The 18,629-nt window shown below is 35.0% G+C and overlaps 1 protein-coding gene across 3 annotated transcripts in view; it reads left to right on the forward strand.

Moving 5' to 3' along the window:
- Positions 1–17,924, forward strand: part of CDH9 (cadherin 9) — an 82,494-nt gene extending 64,570 nt beyond the window's left edge. Inside the window, exons 7-11 of one of the 3 annotated variants that reach the window (XM_064596825.1) lie at positions 6,475–6,611; positions 7,064–7,185; positions 11,025–11,142; positions 11,246–11,497; positions 17,110–17,924. In XM_064596825.1, coding sequence (XP_064452895.1) covers positions 6,475–6,611; positions 7,064–7,185; positions 11,025–11,142; positions 11,246–11,497; positions 17,110–17,597 — 1,117 coding nt within the window. In that variant the 3' untranslated portion in view covers positions 17,598–17,924. The remainder of the gene's footprint in view (positions 1–6,474; positions 6,612–7,063; positions 7,186–11,024; positions 11,143–11,245; positions 11,498–17,109) is intronic. The other 2 variants (XM_064596827.1, XM_064596828.1) reach the window with 2 other exon arrangements.
- Positions 17,925–18,629: the final 705 nt, after the last annotated feature.

An 18,629-nucleotide genomic window follows, 5' to 3' on the forward strand; every position in this document is an offset into this window, starting at 1 on the left:
GGTGAAACATGATTGCTGGAAATTTAGTTGCAAACAGTCTATCAATCTATATATATCCTATATATATGGATTAGATATCGATGTAAATTGATATAGATACAGATATAGAAATAGATATCGATAAATAATCTACCCAATCTATATAAATATATCCTTTCCTATATCTGGAATTTTCTCAGGATACAATTTTAGGAGTAAAATTTCTAGGTCAAATACTGATAGTAAAATTTGCAACCTTGCTCAGTAGTATATAAAAGTGGCTGATAAATTTTTAAGTTCATAGTTCTCTCAAAAATATTTGTGTTTAATAAGGTATACTCAAGTATAAAGAAATAATGAACAGTGGTTTTACATATAAAATCTCAGAAATGACAAAGAGAAGAAAAATACTGAAACAAACAAATTTATCCCAAATTATGTCTCTAAAATCATACTGCCAACTCTGTCAACAAATAAGGCCATGCCTGAAAACATAGTATATAGGCTGGTTCCTGTTTGCATAAAGATATATGCAAAAAAAAAAAAAAACAAACCCAACATCTTTAGATATCTTATTACACTGGGAGAAACTAGCAATAAGTCAACAAGGAGACAACATTGTAACATGTGACTCTTTTGTTTGCTCCTATAGAATTTAGGAGGACTGATCCTTAGAGCAGAAATGGGCTATGATAAGCATCATGGAGAAATATTCTCCAGGGAAATCTTAGGAACTATTTCCCACCCACCAGTAAATCTGTTCATCAAATATATTTTCTGAAATACATCTGCCGCTTGCAACATGAGATTATGATTACAATTCGCAGCTGTTGTCAGCTCTGCTTCACCTCATTAGTGATCACGGATTTCCCAAGTTATAGGGTTGATGATAGCTTTACAGGTTCTGAAAGAACATGTTGTCTCATTTCACACCTATTTTATGCTCAACATATTTAAAGTTCAACAAATTTTAGAAGAGATCTTTTCTACTGCAGTCAAACTGAGAAGGAAGTACACAACAAACTTGCTGGAAAGAAATGCTTTTTTAGTTACGCTTCAATAAAATGTACATGATTCCACCCTAAGCTGAAATGAGTGAATAACTGGATGTGTGCGTGTGTGTGTGTCTCTCAGTGTTTCTCTAATACTTGCTTGATTTTATTACAGAGAGTAAAATAATATTCATTTATTTAAAAATCATGATTATTTAAAAACAATGCCATTAATATTGGGAAAAAAAAAAAGACTTAAACTATTGGCTCAAGTACTGCATAGCCACATTCTCTTTTTGAAGGGCAATGAAAGTTTCATGGTTCATAGATAGAAAACACATTTCTGGATGGGGCGCCTGGGTGACTCAGTTGGTTAAGCGACTGCCTTCGGCTCAGTTCATGATCCTGGAGTCCCGGGATCGAGTCCCGCATCGGGCTCCCTGCTCGGCAGGGAGTCTGCTTCTCCCTCTGACCCTCTTCCCTCTCATGCTCTATCTCATTCTCTCTCTCAAATAAATAAATAAAATCTTTAAAAAAAAGAAAAAAAGAAAACACATTTCTGGAATGCAGTAGCTGGAAAGGAAAAGAGCAAACTTAGAGCCTAATTATATTGACGTAGTCGGTGGAAGATGTACCTGGAATGCAGTAAAGAGGAGTACTACGCTTGACACATTTCTGCATACTACTGATTTGTTCTGGTGTTTGTAATTTATGTGTTTTATTGTGATAGATGAAAATACAGGGATGTGATATGTGTTGGATTCTTAATGGTAGAACATGAAAAATGAAAAGCAAACAAACTGAAGCAGAGTTCAGCTTCCTCAGGTTCAGTTCTCTTGTGCTCTTTTTCACTTATTTGCTGTTTCTGCAGATGCTGATTCAATTAAAAAGTTATGCCAGTGGACTTTTTTTTTAACTTATTGCTCAAAATTAAATGTAAGGAGATGAATAAAATAGTGTTGTTTTAATAGGCCATTTGCTGGAACATAGAGATGGCTTTGTCCTGTGTTATTTATCAAGCTCTTTCTGGTATATTTATTATTAATAGGTAAACGAGAATGTTCCATTCTGTGTTGAAAATAGAGTATTTGCTGCTGAATGAAAGAAAATGATCTCTGGGCTTTGACAGATTGTGAGACATCATTTGCACGAGGGCAAATTTCTGAATATATACCTGGAAGTGTGCAGTGTTAGTGTTAAAGTGAACTATGTCTACATTGTCAAAGTGGTTCTCCACCATGAATTCTTAACTTGGAAAGTAGTACCTTTCAAGATTGAATCTATGAGTAGGATAGACAGAAACTTATTCTGATCCCACATAAGCTCCAAGTACGTCAAAGCTGGACTTGCATAATGTTAGAATTGTTAGCTATTCCTCAATCATAGAAAGCCCCATGCTAATCTCTAGGGCAAGTAGCAAGGAGCACAAAGGATTTTTATTTTTTATTTTGATCTTCAATGCTAGCAGTAGGTAAAAAGTCCAATGTCTGTTTAGCCATAAGCAGATAATGGCTAGCTATTGACTTTTCTAATAGTAGAAAGAAATATATTCAGGCAAATATTATAAATTGAATTCCACTCAATTCATATTTGTGGTTGAGTTATATTTTTTACACTGCTTTCTTTGTGTTCATTTTAGGTTTGTTTTATTCATTAGCAGAATTTGGTGTAAGTATTTAAGTATTTAAGTAAAATAGAACATTTAAAAATGTTCTACTGACTTTCTTAGCCCACATCAGGAACTAAATTGTAGGAGGCTTGACACCTAGAGATAGGAAGCTTTGTATTTCTTTTTCCATTTTAGCATTTATTAAGCAATAGAGATTAAAAAGAGAAAATTTAATATGATTGCCATCCTCAATTTTAGTACATTAATAGTTTTTTAAAAAATAAGATCTACCTCAGATCCTTGTCTGACAATGAATTATTGGTTAAAACCTGATATAACTTTTGCTCCTAGGAGATATACGTATACACCATTATGTATTTTATGTATTTATTTTTGTATCTGTTTCTAGTTATCCTCTACCTCTTTAGGAGTTCCCACACCACAAGTATAGCTACTCTTTGGCAGTGACCATATATCATGTAATCCATAATTTGACCATATATCAAAAATCTCCCCAATTTTTTTCATAACACCATGTAGGAAAATGATAATTATGATTATTGAAAAAGTGAGAAGATACTACCATTTTCCTGTGGCTCTAACTGCCCATTGCACAACCCTTCCAAAGGACAAGAAGGTGACTGGGCTGGTTTTGTATTTTTTTTTTTTTTTTTTGTAATGAACTTGAATTTATTGTTAGAGTTGGAGGCGGCTCCATTACAGCAGCTGGGAACTATAGCAGGGAAGTGTGGGGAGGAGCAGAGCACAGCAGCACGGGGAGGGTGGGAGCTAGGAAGAACACAGGCCGGCTCATTTTGGTTTCCACGCAGTCATTTGGCAGAGAAGCCGAGCCCTGACGAGCGTCTGGATTTCTCAGTCTGGCAGTAGTCTGGCAGGGCTGCTCATTGGCTTGCTTGGGGAGAGGTCCTCTCCTGCGGTGTTTTTTTTTCCAGCCTGTTTTCATCTTACTCAGTAGGACTTCAGCTTTAGCTCAGCTTTGTCTCCTTCTTCCCTTCCTCCCTCTCATTTTCCCCAAGTTCTCTGGCATGGCTTCTACCTCCCAGATCCTCTGTCCAAGAGTTTGGGGCTGCAAAGGCAGCCAGTGTTCCCATTTCAGCTGCAGGATGGCATAGTGGAATGTTGGGGGAGTCACACGTTGCTGGGGTGTCAAATGTTGGGATGTCAGGCAGTGGCTTATTTTTAACCCATTACACACCAGGCCACAGCAGATGACCACATGCAGAGAAGCCAAGCAGGGGATGACAAGGGATGAGGATAATTGGAATGGGTGGGTGAAAACTTCAAAAGGTCAGGGAGCTTGGAAGAATTCTGGGATTGGGGCTGGGCTCTCCTTGCCCCTTTGTGCTGCCCAGTAGGCCTGGTCTGGGCACAGCTCTGGGATGTGAATGATATGAAGCAGGGGCTGGGAGGATAAGTAACTTGTACATACGTTGTACAGAAAGTAGCCTAAAACCAACCACATAAAGCTTTTAGTTATTTGTACATCCTTGTACAGAAAGGAACCGAAAATCAACCACATAAAGCTTTTAGTTATTCCACATTTGAGATGAAATCCAGTATATAAGGGCGCCTGGGTGGCTCAGTCAGTTAAGCCTCTGCCTTCGGCTCAGGTCATGGTCCCAGGGTCCTGGGATTGAGCCCTGCGTGGGGCTCCCTGCTCAGCGGGGAGTCTGCTCCACCCTTTCCCACTCTCCCTGCTTGTGTTCCCTCTCTCTGTCAAGTAAATAAATAAATAAAATCATTTTTAAAAATCCAGTATATATATATATATATATATATTCCCTCCCACACATGGTCAAATATTCACTTTGAAATAGTATCTGTCAGTCTGAGAAACTCATTTGATAAAGTTTAGCAGAAAATAAATTAGGCAAACCCCATGATGTTAAGTTATTACAGTTATTTTGGAAGTCTGAGTTTACTAATGGATCTCTTAATTTTAATATAGTTATTATAGCAATAGACTAAGTCGTGGGTTCTTCATTAAAACAACCAAGGCAAACAAAGAAAAAAATCACAGAATTTAGATAAATAGATTTTTATCCAATATTTTTAAAATTACAAATGTTTCACAATGTTTAGAACACTGGCTGCTCAATATCTATTACTTATGTTTGTCAAAGTCAGTGCCTGATAGTGAATATATTACATTTATAATGGGAGTTGTACTTTCCTAATTCACCAGATCAAAAAGGAGTTAATTTGCTAAGTGACTTTAATAAGATACCTAGAAAAATGAGAACTACACCAGATGCTGGTTAGTCTGTTAGTTGTATTCCTTTTTCTGTCTTTATTCTAATCAGTTTATTCCATAGTATATAACCTTGCTGTATGAGCCTTGTCCATAGACTTATAACATGAGATTGGCCTAGGATGTTTGTTAGAAATAAAAATTCCAGCTCCAACACCAGACCTACTGAATCAGAATCTGTTTTTAACAAGATCCCAGTGTAATTCATATGAACATTAATGTTTAAAGGATGTTTAGAGGATTATTTTCCTCTATGGCTTAATTAGATACTCAGCAGCAGAAATCTCAAACAGATGTAAAGTGTTAGTATAGCCTAATATGGCCTGACATAACTAAAAGATTTTATTATAAGCTAGCCTTTTAAAAGATCTTTCTTATGAGTATGTTGCAGCCTTCCATTGCTGTCATAACAAATTACCATAAACTTAGTGCTCAAAGCAACTCAAATTTATATCTTATAGTTTTATAGGTCAGAGATCTGGGATGAGTCTCATGGGACTAAAGTCAAGGGGTTTGTGTGGACAGGGCCACATTCCTGTCTGGAAACTGAAGGATAGAAATTGTTTCCTTGCTCATTCAAGTTATTAGCAGATTTCAATTCTTTGCAGTTGTAGGACTGAAATTCTCATTTTCTTGCTGTCAGCTCAAGGTTCATTCTGAGTTTCTAGAGGCTGCCTGTGTCCTTTGGCATGTGGCCCCTTTCCACCATCTTCAAAGCCAACAGTGAGAGGTCAAGTCCTTTTCATACTTAAAATCTCTTTTTTTTCTCCCATCTCATTTCTCTAGAGCCCATCTCTGCCTTCTTCTTCCACTTTAAATGGTTTATATGATTAGTTTAGGGCTATCTAGATAATCAAGGATAATCTCCCTTCTCAATGACTTTAACCTTAATCGCATCTGCACAGTTACTTTTACCATGTAAAGTAACAGAGTCCCAAATTTCAGGGATTAGGAGGTGGGCATCCTTTGGGGGAGGTGGGGAGGCATTATTTTGCCAACCATAGAGTGATACAAAGTTTATGATGACAGTTTCCATATCCAGCCTTGATGAAAAAAGTCATAAAACTCTGTGTAATATGTCATTTCATTTTTATCTGCAAAAGGTCAGAGGAATAGATTGGAGGATAACCTTCGATTCAGCTGAGATGTTCCTTGAATAGAGAGCCGTTCAAGAGCAATGCACTTTACAACAGCCTCTCTCTATTCACTTATAGTCATAAGGACTCTGGGGACACATGTTCTTATGTTTTTTAGCATAATTTCAGTTTATCTAATGCAATTGACTCTATCAAATTTAACATGTCTAAAGCACTGCAACAGGTCTATGATAGGTTAAGTAAATCAAGTGACAATTAAAAACTCACTTAAAGGTTGCCACAAGGATTCATGAGCTTAAATAATAACTCTAAAGGACACATAATCTTAGAATAGCAATGATGGAAAAGGCCGGATATATCAAATTGGCTAAACGACAATGGTATTAAATAAAAATTCGTGGAAGTTGTTGGCATTTTACTGGTCATGACTTTAGGAGAACATTGCTTGAACTGCCTCTAACATTAAGGAACAGTAGGTGAATTAATAATCTTAACGCCTAGATTCATGAATCTCTTTCCTGCCAGATACTCTATTGATCGGCATACTGATATGGACCGGATTTTTAGCATTCACTCCGAAAATGGCTCTATTTTCACTTTGAAACCCCTTGATCGGGAGTCCTCTTCTTGGCACAACATCTCCATTACTGCCACAGAAATAAGTGAGTGGGGAATACATCCACCTGAACACCGAAGTGGTAAAATAATAGCATTAAGTAGACTCTGTTTCTTGAGGGAAGTCACTTTCTCATTAGCAACCTCAGAGTGTGTTGGAGACTTACGGTATCATAATGATTCTCAAATATCCACTTTTTAAACTTGATTTTCTTTTACACCTTACTCTAGGAGAGAAATAGAATATAACCTCAAAAAAATAATTAATCTGTCTGAGAAAATTATGTCTTACAAATAATACTTCATTCTCAATCATAGTCTCCTCTTCTTAATCGTGCTTTGCATCTGGACCATGTAAGAAAGCTCAGCTATTCATCAGCAATCCAATTGAGAAAGTGAATACCGCAGAAATGATTTGTTGCTAAGTTACAAATGGGGTGAGTGGTATCACCGCTTCTCTGTAAATGAGACTGAAGTCTTACACATGTTCTCATTGCAGATAACTCAAAACAAAGTAGCCGCATCCCTGTCTTCATCAGAATTCTAGATATAAATGACCATGCTCCGGAATTTGCCATGTACTATGAAACATTTGTTTGTGAAAATGCAAAACCTGGGCAGGTAAATAAAATTATTATAAACTTTAAAAAATATTTCCTCTTCACAAAGGCAGATAACATATCAATTCACTTGCACAAAATCTTTTTTATGCAAACTACTGTCAATCCTCTTTGTCATCTGTTCATCTCCCCTTACCAAAACACTCACAGTGATCTAAACAGATGACTTCTGAAGTTGTTTTTATTATGGAACCCATGATGTAATGGCAGAGTTATAATATATACTTTAATTTATATACTGGGTATATAATGAATATATATATATATGAAAAGTTCCTCCCTGGATTCGTAATTATGATGATACTGAGTTATACTCAAGAATAGAGTGGAAATATATTCCTAAATAAAACATGAAGTATGAAAATGAAATTGTTTTGTGTTAGTATAAAGGGAATCACAATAATTGTCTTGTTGATTACATTTTTCCTCTTTTAATCTCTCAGGCAGGATATTTTGGTTTGATAAATTATACTTTGTGATTTTTCAACTTCAATATTATTGAGATAAAAAAGAGATAGTACAAGAGTTACAAAGTCCTCTTGCAAAGTCCCCCTAATATATAAGAGATCTCTAAAGTAACTTTAACCAAATGCAGAGTATGTTCATTTTTGACACCAATATAGTATTTTACAAATGACAGCAACTGCACAAATTTCACTGAAAGAAATTTTAACCAGTTATTTAGATATTTCTTTAAAGAAAAAGTAGATGGATGTTAAGAATCATATATAATTCCATCGTGCCTATTTAAATATAGAAAATAAAAGTGAAATACTGTCCTCCTTTTATTACAATGAAGATTGCAACGGACCAAATGTTTATTTGAAACCCTAACCCCCAATATGGCTATATTTAGAGATGGAGCTTCTAAGGAAGCAATGAATGTTAAATGAGATCATAAGGTTGGGGCTCTGATCTGAGAGGGTTGCTGTCCTTTAAAAGAGAGACAAAAGAGAGATGACTCTCTCTCTCTCTGCCCACACTCAGAGGAAAGGCAATGTGAGGATGTAGCAAGGAGGCAGCTGTCGTCAAGCCAGAAAGAGAGCCCTCACCAGAAACCCGCCTAGCTGGTACCTCGATCTTGGACTTCCAGGCTCCAGAACTGTGAGAAAATTAATTTCTGCAGTGATTTTTACGGCAGCCCAAACAAGCAGACCAAGACAGAGTTCCACTTACATACACAAATATAAAAATGGGGTATTATCAGTATTTGCCAAAAAAGAATCATTACACAGTTATTTGGATTAAAAAATGTTTTTCTTTCTTTTTTTCTTTTTACATGTTACTTTGCAACATGCAATGGACATACTCTCAATTTAGTAAATGATCATTTTTAATTTGATGCTGAATTTTTCTAGCACAGCTACACATTAATTAGTTTATTCAACTATCCACTTACTAATAGAAATTTGGTTTATAAACACAATGTGAGTCTAGCAGATAACGCTATAATGAGCATTATAATACATTTGTATTTATACACTACCTGGTGTTCCTTTCCTTTGATATAACCTTTGAAATAAGAATAATTAAATTTTATATATAAATACACATCAGTGCCTCCAAACAGCTCCCCAAATAGGTCATATACTTAGTGGATGATTGCCTATTTACTGGAACACTAGACTTTAAGTGTCCACCAAATAGTAATATCTCATAATAATTTTAACATGGATTCTTCCCAAATTATTTAGGCTGAACATTTTTTCATAAATGTGTAGCCATTTTAAAATAATCTTCACAGATGTATTAGTTTCCTAAGGCTACTGTGAGAACCTACCACAAACTAGAGAGCTTAAAACAACAGAGATGTGCTCTCACACAGTTCTGGAGGCTAGAAGTCTGAAATCAATGGTGTCAGCGGTCCGTCTGTCTGTCAGCTGTCAGGACTCTTGCCATTTCCCAGCTTCTGTAATTGCCAGCAATCACCGGCATTCCTCGGTTTATAAGAATTACTCCAATCTCTGTGCACACTGTCCCATGACATTCTTTTTCTAACTCTCTGTATCCACATTTCCCTCTTCTTATGAGACTCCATTCATTGGCTTAGGGCCCACACTAATCTGCTATGGCATCATCTTAACTTGATTGCATCTACAAAGAGCCTGTTTCCAAACAAGAGCACATTCACAGGTACTGGGAAATAGGATTTGAACATATATTTTAGACAGACATAAGTCAACTGACAATAGCATATACAGAATCTTTACTTATTTGTCCATTAATATGCTTTTCTTTTGTTGATTCATGTAATTGATACATATTAAAAATAATATTCAATAAAGAATATTGATATTAACTAATAATTATTTTAATATATACTACTACTATTAACATTTCTGTCATTGTTCATATACTTGGCAGAAAACAATTTCCTTATTAAAATTAACAAGGTTGAAAATATATTTTAATCTACTGCTACGCATTCTCTGTTAAAATATGTGTATACAGTGGCCCATCTAATCATTTCAAGAACTCAGCCATATTACCAGAGGACCGATGTTGTTTATGATTTAAAATATTACTAAAAATAAGATATTTTATATTACTAAAAATTAGATATCATTGCCAATCTAGAACAGGAGGCTAAACAAAAGTATTAAAGTACTAAAAGCATTTTTTCTATGTCATGATCCAATCTTCTAAGGAGAAAATGTGCATTAAGTTTGCATTAATAATTGTGCACTTTCAGAAGCATTATATAAAGAAAAGTAAGGTTCCATGCCTCTCTGTCAATAAAATGAATGAAATCATAGTTAATATTAAATTACAGGGGTAAAAGTGTTGACTAGTGAGGTTGCAGGTTAGTATGGCTATAGAAGGTAAACAATAAACAAAACAATGGGTATGTCAAACCACTGTGAAATTCCAGTAATTGTTCATTACAGAAGTTGCACTATTATACCTGGAAGCAGTGCGACTCTGTTTTGGTGGAAAAGAAATTTGAAAGTAAGAGTAATTAAGTGGCTGTGATTTCAAGTCACACAGATGGCAGACCCATGACTAGAAAAACAGGCACCCCGATGTGTAGCTTAGTGCTTTTTCCACTGTGAAATGCTCAGTGGACTTTTTCTGCCTGACCTGTTGTTTGATGCTCCATCCTCACACTATGGCACACCTCTGACTTATAGTGAGCACGGCTAAGAGGTGTTGTTATTTCTCAACTTCGACACTGATTTTATGAAACTTGAAAAGCATTTATTTGTATATCTTTCTAAACTTTGCAAATACCATAAAAAAAAACCAAATACTTTGAATAAAATAAGCAATACGATTGTAGTTAGGGTGCCCCATAGCTTTAAAATCTTTTGCTTTCTGGTATTATGTGGCATATTGCTTATTTTTACCAAAACTATATTCATAGTGTTCTTGATCTGTAGGAATAGTTGTGCTAATCACTTCTGTCTTTTTAAAAATGCATCTGTTATGTTCTCTGCCTTTGAAACAATCATTATTTAGTGGGGGCAACAGATTGGTAACCAATTATTAATAAAACAGACTGGTACTTTCTAACAATGTTAAAAGAGGATAGATGTTGGACTGATAAAATTTTCTTTAAGGTTGGATATTCCAGTGGCCAAGAATCAGACAAAGATTCATAGAGATACTTTGCACAGTGATACTTGATGAACATATTCTATCCTTAACTAATTGTTATATTGCATAGAACTATAAAAAGCTTTGGCATAATTTCCGAAAATGGCATAATTTCTGAAAAAAATGTTTTTTGTTTCTTTAATAAGTCGATGATATATTTAAAGCACAAACACTAACTTAAAATGTAGTATAACAAGAGTTGCTCTTTGTTGCCCTTTATTTAATTTACTGATTTGGTTTCAGTTGATCCAGACTATCAGTGTCATGGACAAAGATGATCCTCCCCGAGGCCATAAATTTTTCTTTGAGCCAGTACCAGAATTTCCTCTCAATCCGAACTTCACCATTGTAGATAATAAAGGTACAGAACATTTTTAAAGTTAAAATTGAGACCTTCAGCTGCAAAATTAAAAACTGGTCTGAGTTTCCCCCCACACACACTTTTTTTGTTGTTGTTTTCCTAGATAATACAGCAGGAATCGTGACTCGAAAAGATGGGTATAGCCGCAAAAAAATGAGCACCTATCTACTGCCGATTTTAATCTTCGACAATGATTATCCAATTCAGAGCAGCACTGGCACGCTCACTATCCGTGTGTGTGCCTGCGATAATCAGGGAAACATGCAGTCCTGCAATGCAGAGGCCTTGGTCCTAGCGGCTGGCCTGAGCACGGGGGCACTCATCGCCATCCTTCTTTGTGTCATCATTCTACTCGGTAAGCTATACTTCCGAATGCTCATTTCACTCAAAGAAGTCTCTCCCTTCTGGTTCAGTGATGGTGCAACCAAAAAGCACACTTCTCTAGGGCTAAAGGTTGACATTTTTAACTTTTTATTAAAATGGTTCTTTCAGTGGTGGGGGGTGGAAGGGGTGGGGTGGCTGGGTGATAGACAATGGGGAGGGTATGTGCTATGGTGAGCGCTGTGGATTGTGTAAGACTGATGAATCACAGACCTGCACCTCTGAAACAAATAATGCATTATATGTTAAAAAAAGAAGAAGATGATAGTAGGAAGGGAAAAATGAAGGGGGGAAATTGGAGGGGGGGGACGAACCATGAGAGACGATGGACTCTGAGAAACAAACTGAGGGTTCTAGAGGGGAGGGGGGTGGGGGGATGGGTTAGCCGGTGATGGGTATTAAAGAGGGCATGTTCTGCATGGAGCACTGGGTGTTATACGCAAACAATGAATCATGGAACACTACATCAAAAACTAATGATGTCATATATGGTGATTAACATAACATAATATAATAAAACTAAAACTAAAAAAAAAATAAAATGGTTCTTTCGATTAGAAAAAGAAAATTGAGTTCTCTCTGAGGATAGGTCTAGCTTTCTAGAGATGGAAGACAGAGATAATATAGCTAATGCTATATACATATACAGAGACAAATATTTTTAAAATCTATTTTATATTACACCGCTTAGTGCTAACTAACCATGGTCACTGTTCTAAGTATATTTAATTTTACAACTGATTTAATTTTCATATCAATTCTGTAAGATAAATACTTTGATTCTTCTCAAGAAAGACTAACGTCTACCAATTCACTCATTTAGGAAGGTTTTAACTAGCATTCAAACTCAGATAAGTCTACTTCAGAATTTTCCTTTTAAACCATTATTCTCAAAACCAAAGACTACCTTTTCAAATAATATTACTAACAAATACTAAGATATGGATATTAGACACCTAACTGGCAAGTGCATTTAAATTGTCAAGATAAGGTAAACTTTTTATTCATACAATTTGTTATACATAGGTGCAAATTAAAAGTTTTACTTCATTTTTTAAAAATATCACTATGACATTGTGGTCATATCTTCTCATGCAATGTTTTCTGAAGTCAGGCTTTCAACAGCAAATGTTTTATTTGAGCATGCCCTAACAGGACAACAATTTAATTCAATTAAATAGTTGTTCCACTGTAAAACATTCCCCCCCCAAAAATTGTTTCCATCAAGTATTCATCCAAAATGCTTATGCTTAGGGCATGAGAGCCAGCCAAATTTATGTTCCAATGCTCATATGTGCTGGCTCCTTTAAACTGCAAATCTTTTCAGGCTATCTGGATGAAATCCCTTTGGCCAGATATCCTTGCAGGACTTCAGTGGGAGATTGATGAAAGTGAGGAGAAAACATTTCTCTCAGCTAAAATGATCCAACTATTGGGGCGCCTGGGTGGCTCAGTTGGTTAAGCGACTGCCTTCGGCTCAGGTCATGATCCTGGAGTCCCAGGATCGAGTCCCGCATCGGGCTCCCTGCTCAGCGGGGAGTCTGCTTCTCCCTCTGACCCTCTTCCCTCTCATGCTCTCTGTCTCTCATTCTCTCTCTCAAATAAATAAATAAAATCTTAAAAAAAAATAAATAAAATAAAATGATCCAACTATTTAGAAAAACATTTTCTCAGGGCGCTTTAGAACATACGTACCACCAATCCACATCTCAGAACTGCTGCTAGAAAGTTGACTCTTATGTAAAATATTTTTGTATCCCCATGGAAAATAAAGTTTTGTTTACCATTCAGCTAAGTGCTACTGATATTATATTGTTTTATTTACTCACATAGTTCTACTTTCCTAATTTAGAACACCATGGAAATATGTATATTTCATATTTGATTTTTAAGTTTTCTATATTAAGATAATACACACAGAGACATAAAGACATGCATACACACATGGGGGAACAAAAGCACCCCCAAAGTAAGCTTAGATACTATAACATTATGAAACTAAATTGGATAATATTTTTTCTATGCAGAAATCCTAGAAGGCTGCTTCATTATTCTGAAAAGTCTGCCACCTTTCTGCCCTACACAATATAGAAGGCACACATTTCTTGTTTTCCACCTTCCCAACTGGTTGCCTATATGTGGAGTGGTTTTCTATTATTTTAGTTAAAAATTGGTTCCAATTCAGGTTTCATTATCAAAGTTCCTAAAGCATTTTTGCTGTGATTTCATCTTTTTTTAAGTTTTTATTTAAATTCAACTTAGTTAACATACAGTGTAATATTAGTTTCAGGTGTACAATGTAGCGATTCAACACTTCCATATAACACCCGGTGCTCATCACAGCAAGTGCACTCCTTAATTCCCATCACCCATTTAACCTATCCCTCCTTCCCACCTGCCTTCCAGTATCTCTCAGTTTGTTCAATTATAGTTAAAGAGTCTGTTTTATGTGTGGTTTGCTTCTCTCTTTTTTCTTTCCCTATGTCCATCTGTTAATGTTTCTTAACTTCTACATATGAGTGAAATCATATGGTATTTGTCTTTCTCTGACTTATTTCACTTAGCATAATACTCTCTAGCTACATCCATGTCATTGCAAATGATAGGATTTCATTCTTTTTTATGTCTGAGTAATATCCATTGTGTGTGTATATGTATATATGTATATGTATGTATATATATATATATATACCACTTCTTTATCCATTCGTCAGTTGATAGATACTTGCACTGTTTGCATAATTTGGCTATTGTAGATAATGCTGCTATAAACATCGGGGTACATGTATCCCTTTGAATTAGTACTTTTCTATCCTTTGGGTAAATACCTAATAGGGCAATTGCTGGATCATAGGGTGGTTCTATTTTAAACTTTTTGATGAACCTCCATACTATTTTCCAGAGTAGCTACACCAGTTTGCATTCCCACCAACAGTGCAAGAGGGTTCCCCTTCTTCACATCCTCGCCAACGCTTGTTGTTTGTGCACAGTTACTAAATTTCTAAATTTCTATAGTAAATAGACTCTGCCCTTTGCAAGATAATGATATAGCACGGACAATGACATTTTAGACCTACCTATTACAGTTTGAAGAAATGTAGTTCTTAGAGTTTGTCTATGTTACAAGGCAAAGTCGAGGCAGGACTTTTTAATTTTTTTGGTTCCTTAGACACCTTGGAAGTCAGATGAAGCTTATGGGAACTATTCAGAATGATAATTTAAATTAATAAGGATAGGATATATTAGGCAAAGGAAATATATGTATCCAAATTAAACAAGAAACAAAAGCTAAATGTGCTTAATTATTGTCATATGTGCCTTGCTCTAGTACAAGTCTAATGATCATTTGAGATATGTCCTAACTAAAATGCAATATAAAATATCTATGCTTTCTATTGATTTAATAGTCACACATACTCTTACTATTACTATAGTAACTGTATATCCTGATATTCATAATAGAAATACTAAATTTCAGTTACAGATAGATGGAAATAATGATACACTTTTTTCTATTCCTTATCTTAACCTTTCTAAATTCCATTCAATTAATAACCTCAGCCTAGGGAAATGAAGTAGATGATTTTAACACAACAGAGGAGAAAAAAAACTCAGAATAGGTTCTAAGGTCTATTTATGGGAGTTAATAAATATTATATTAGCTAAGAAACCCTTAAAATAATTTGACTATATTGTTGTTCTTTTATAGCCAGAATTTATAGAAATTTTGAGGAAAGTAGAGAAATTATAAATTCAATATGAAATTTAAAAGGAATCTTTTTTTTTAACTGAATGATTCACTAAATTGGTAGATTTTCAGACCTATGTTGGAGTTAATTAACTTATTTTCATCCTTTAATAGGCGAGAGTACAGATATGTTCCATTTTTATTGAAAAGGTCTTTTTTTTTAAATTATCTCCAAGATGATTCTGAATATAGCTCAGCACCTATAACCTATTCTGTGGAAGTTAAGTAAAGATGCTTCTAATGATTTTTTTTTAAATTCTTTCTACCAATTAATAGGAACTAAGGAAAGTGTGTTGGCCAATATGACAATATCATTGGACAGGCTTTTAATGGAGTTATAGGGCACTCAAGGGCCATGGTGAAATGCAGTCTCAATGTGAATGAGTTTCCTCTGTGGAATCTCAATACAAAAATTGAGAAAAGAAATGACAGATTTTTGAGCCAACATTTTCTTGTTTTTTAATAAAACGTAAATAGTACTGACAAAACATTTAGCTGCCTAAAGTAAGGGGAATCTGTTTTTTATTTCTCCCCTGCAATGTGCAAGTGTGCTTTAGCAAGATTATCTTTACTTCTTAACTTTTCTTGTATATAAAATTAGGGACTTGGCCTATTTCCAATGGAAAATTTATATTTTGGAAATCATGTGGTCTTTTTCCTTATTTTTAAATATATATGTAAATTGCAAAACGTATTTATTTTGCATACGTTCACTGTCACATATACGCATATGTTAAATTTCAGTAATATAACAAAAAACAAGAAAGTATATTCTATGTGGGGAAGTTCACAGTTAACCTGATACATGGTTTGTAAATAATAAAAACAATATAGTGAATCGAGGGATTATAATTAACATTTTAGCCAGAAAGTTCCAATGCAACTGTACAAGTCAAGGAAATCCTCAGTAACAAGATAATTAGTCTGAGCTGTCTTGTAAGATGAGTACAGGTTAAAGATAAGTTAGACTTTGAATTTTATACTGTCGTTTATAGAGTTATATTTCAGATTTTAAGTAGGCTTTCAACACCAAGTCAATAAAGGAATTCAAACAGATATGAGCTACTGGAAGAAATTAGATAAGTAGTATGTATATATTTATGTATATACACACACATATATGCATGTGTATAATATATACACATATATGATGCATATGTATGCATATATATGAATAATGTTTTGCATATATGCCCTTGCATCATTAAGAAAATATTAAATTGTTGCTCAATTTTTCTTGGGATAATAATGACTGTAGCTTTAGAATTTTAGTATTTTTAAGCAAGCAAACCATTGCGGGGAATGAGGTATCACATAATTAACAGTTGGCTAAGTGAATTAGCCATAACTGAATAAGGCTTTTGCAATGCCAGAGCTCTATAGGATAGTGAGTCTTGAAAGTAAATAAAGGGATTGTAATATCTGCTCCTTTACCAATAGAAGACATTTAGTCACTGGCCCAAGGCACCCTGTATTTGTGTAGGGTAGTTACTCTTCTTTTTTTATTATTATTAAAAGATTTTATTTATTTATTTGAAAGAGAGAGAATGAGAGAGAGCACATGAGAGGGGGGAGAGTCAGAGGGAGGAGCAGACTCCCCGCCGAGCAGGGAGCCCAATGCGGGACTCGATCCCGGGACTCCAGGATCATGACCTGAGCCGAAGGCAGTCGCTTAACCAACTGAGCCACCCAGGCGCCCGGGTAGTTACTCTTTATCCAAACGAATCTCAGCATCTCTCACACCACACAAACTTCCCTCAGCAAAGTGTGTTATATCTCATTTAAACCTGAATCCTGGACTCTCACCATTTTCTCTTTGTTGTCGTTGTTGTTAATAGTTTTAGTTGTACTGTTCGCTGCACTGAAGCGGCAGAGGAAAAAGGAACCTCTGATAATTTCAAAAGACGATGTCCGGGACAACATCGTGACCTACAATGATGAAGGTGGTGGGGAAGAAGATACCCAAGCTTTCGATATTGGCACATTAAGGAATCCAGAAGCAAGAGAAGACAGTAAACTTAGAAGGGATGTAATGCCTGAAACTATATTTCAGATAAGGAGGACTGTGCCTCTGTGGGAAAATATTGATGTACAAGATTTTATCCACCGAAGATTAAAAGAAAATGACTCAGACCCAAGTGCACCACCTTATGATTCACTGGCAACATATGCCTATGAAGGGAATGATTCCATAGCAGATTCACTCAGTTCTTTAGAGTCTCTCGCAGCAGATTGTAACCAAGATTATGATTACCTCAGCGACTGGGGGCCTCGTTTTAAAAAGCTTGCTGATATGTACGGGGGTGATGACAGTGACCGAGATTAAGAGTATTGTATGACTTGATCCATGTTTTCGGAAGTACTCTCCTTGTTACTAGATTGAGTGGCCTGCATTCTCTTCCTTGGAGGAAATTTTTTAAAAATTGAAATTACAAACAATACGTAGGTGTTGTCTTAGTAAGGGTTTGCTTAATCAGTAAGTTTCTGTGAATGAATACGAATGATATAGATTTAAAAAAAAAAAGTAATAATAACTAGTTCCCTCTCTTTGCCTAACAATCTCTGAAGGAAAGTATACCACATCAATAATCAATAAAAATTACATAAAGGCTTTTTGTGCCTTTCCTTAAATATAAAGACTTTATAAATGTTTTCTTAACTAACTTACAATCACCTTTACTATTTAACATTGTGCAACTGCTTTGTAAATTAATATGAAAAATATATCCCTAAAGAAATAGGAATAACTATTACTGCCATATTTATTTAGTTGAAGAATGTCTTTGTGTTAATTCATTCATATTTTTATAAATGTATATTTATATTTTTGTATTTTTATGAAATAAACTAGTATTTATAAAAATAAATATCATTTTATTTAATTCCTAGAAGCACTTCTGATCTCACTTATAACAGAATGTTTTTTACATCTTTATAGGCAAAACATGATTCACTCAGGGAAAAAATAAAACAGCTAACTTACTGCATGTGATTTGGAACTAGAATATAGCAAGACTATAAAAGAGCTTTAGTATAAGTAATGGTGTTCTGCTTCTGTCACTTAAACATGGACAAGTGTTTATTGAACTACTCATATTTACCCATCAGTAGGATGTGAGACCTTTGAAATATAAACTACTATAAATACGCTTGTAAATGATTAAGTTTTTTTGTACAGTTTTTTCTATAGAATCAACCAATGAATTTTACTTGAGAGTATATGAAGTATATGTAAGGGATATTATGTAGATGACAAAAAAAACATCTAAATCACTCTTCCTTCATCAATAGAATAGTTTTCAGAATGAAAAGTAATAGTTCTGATTTTCTTTCTCCATGATCAGATAATTCATGGGAT

The sequence above is a fragment of the Mirounga angustirostris genome, unplaced genomic scaffold (genome assembly GCF_029215605.1).
Source record: "Mirounga angustirostris isolate CCGP_5_RB_7025 unplaced genomic scaffold, mMirAng1.0.hap1 SCAF_7, whole genome shotgun sequence".
Classification (NCBI taxonomy): domain Eukaryota; kingdom Metazoa; phylum Chordata; class Mammalia; order Carnivora; family Phocidae; genus Mirounga; species Mirounga angustirostris.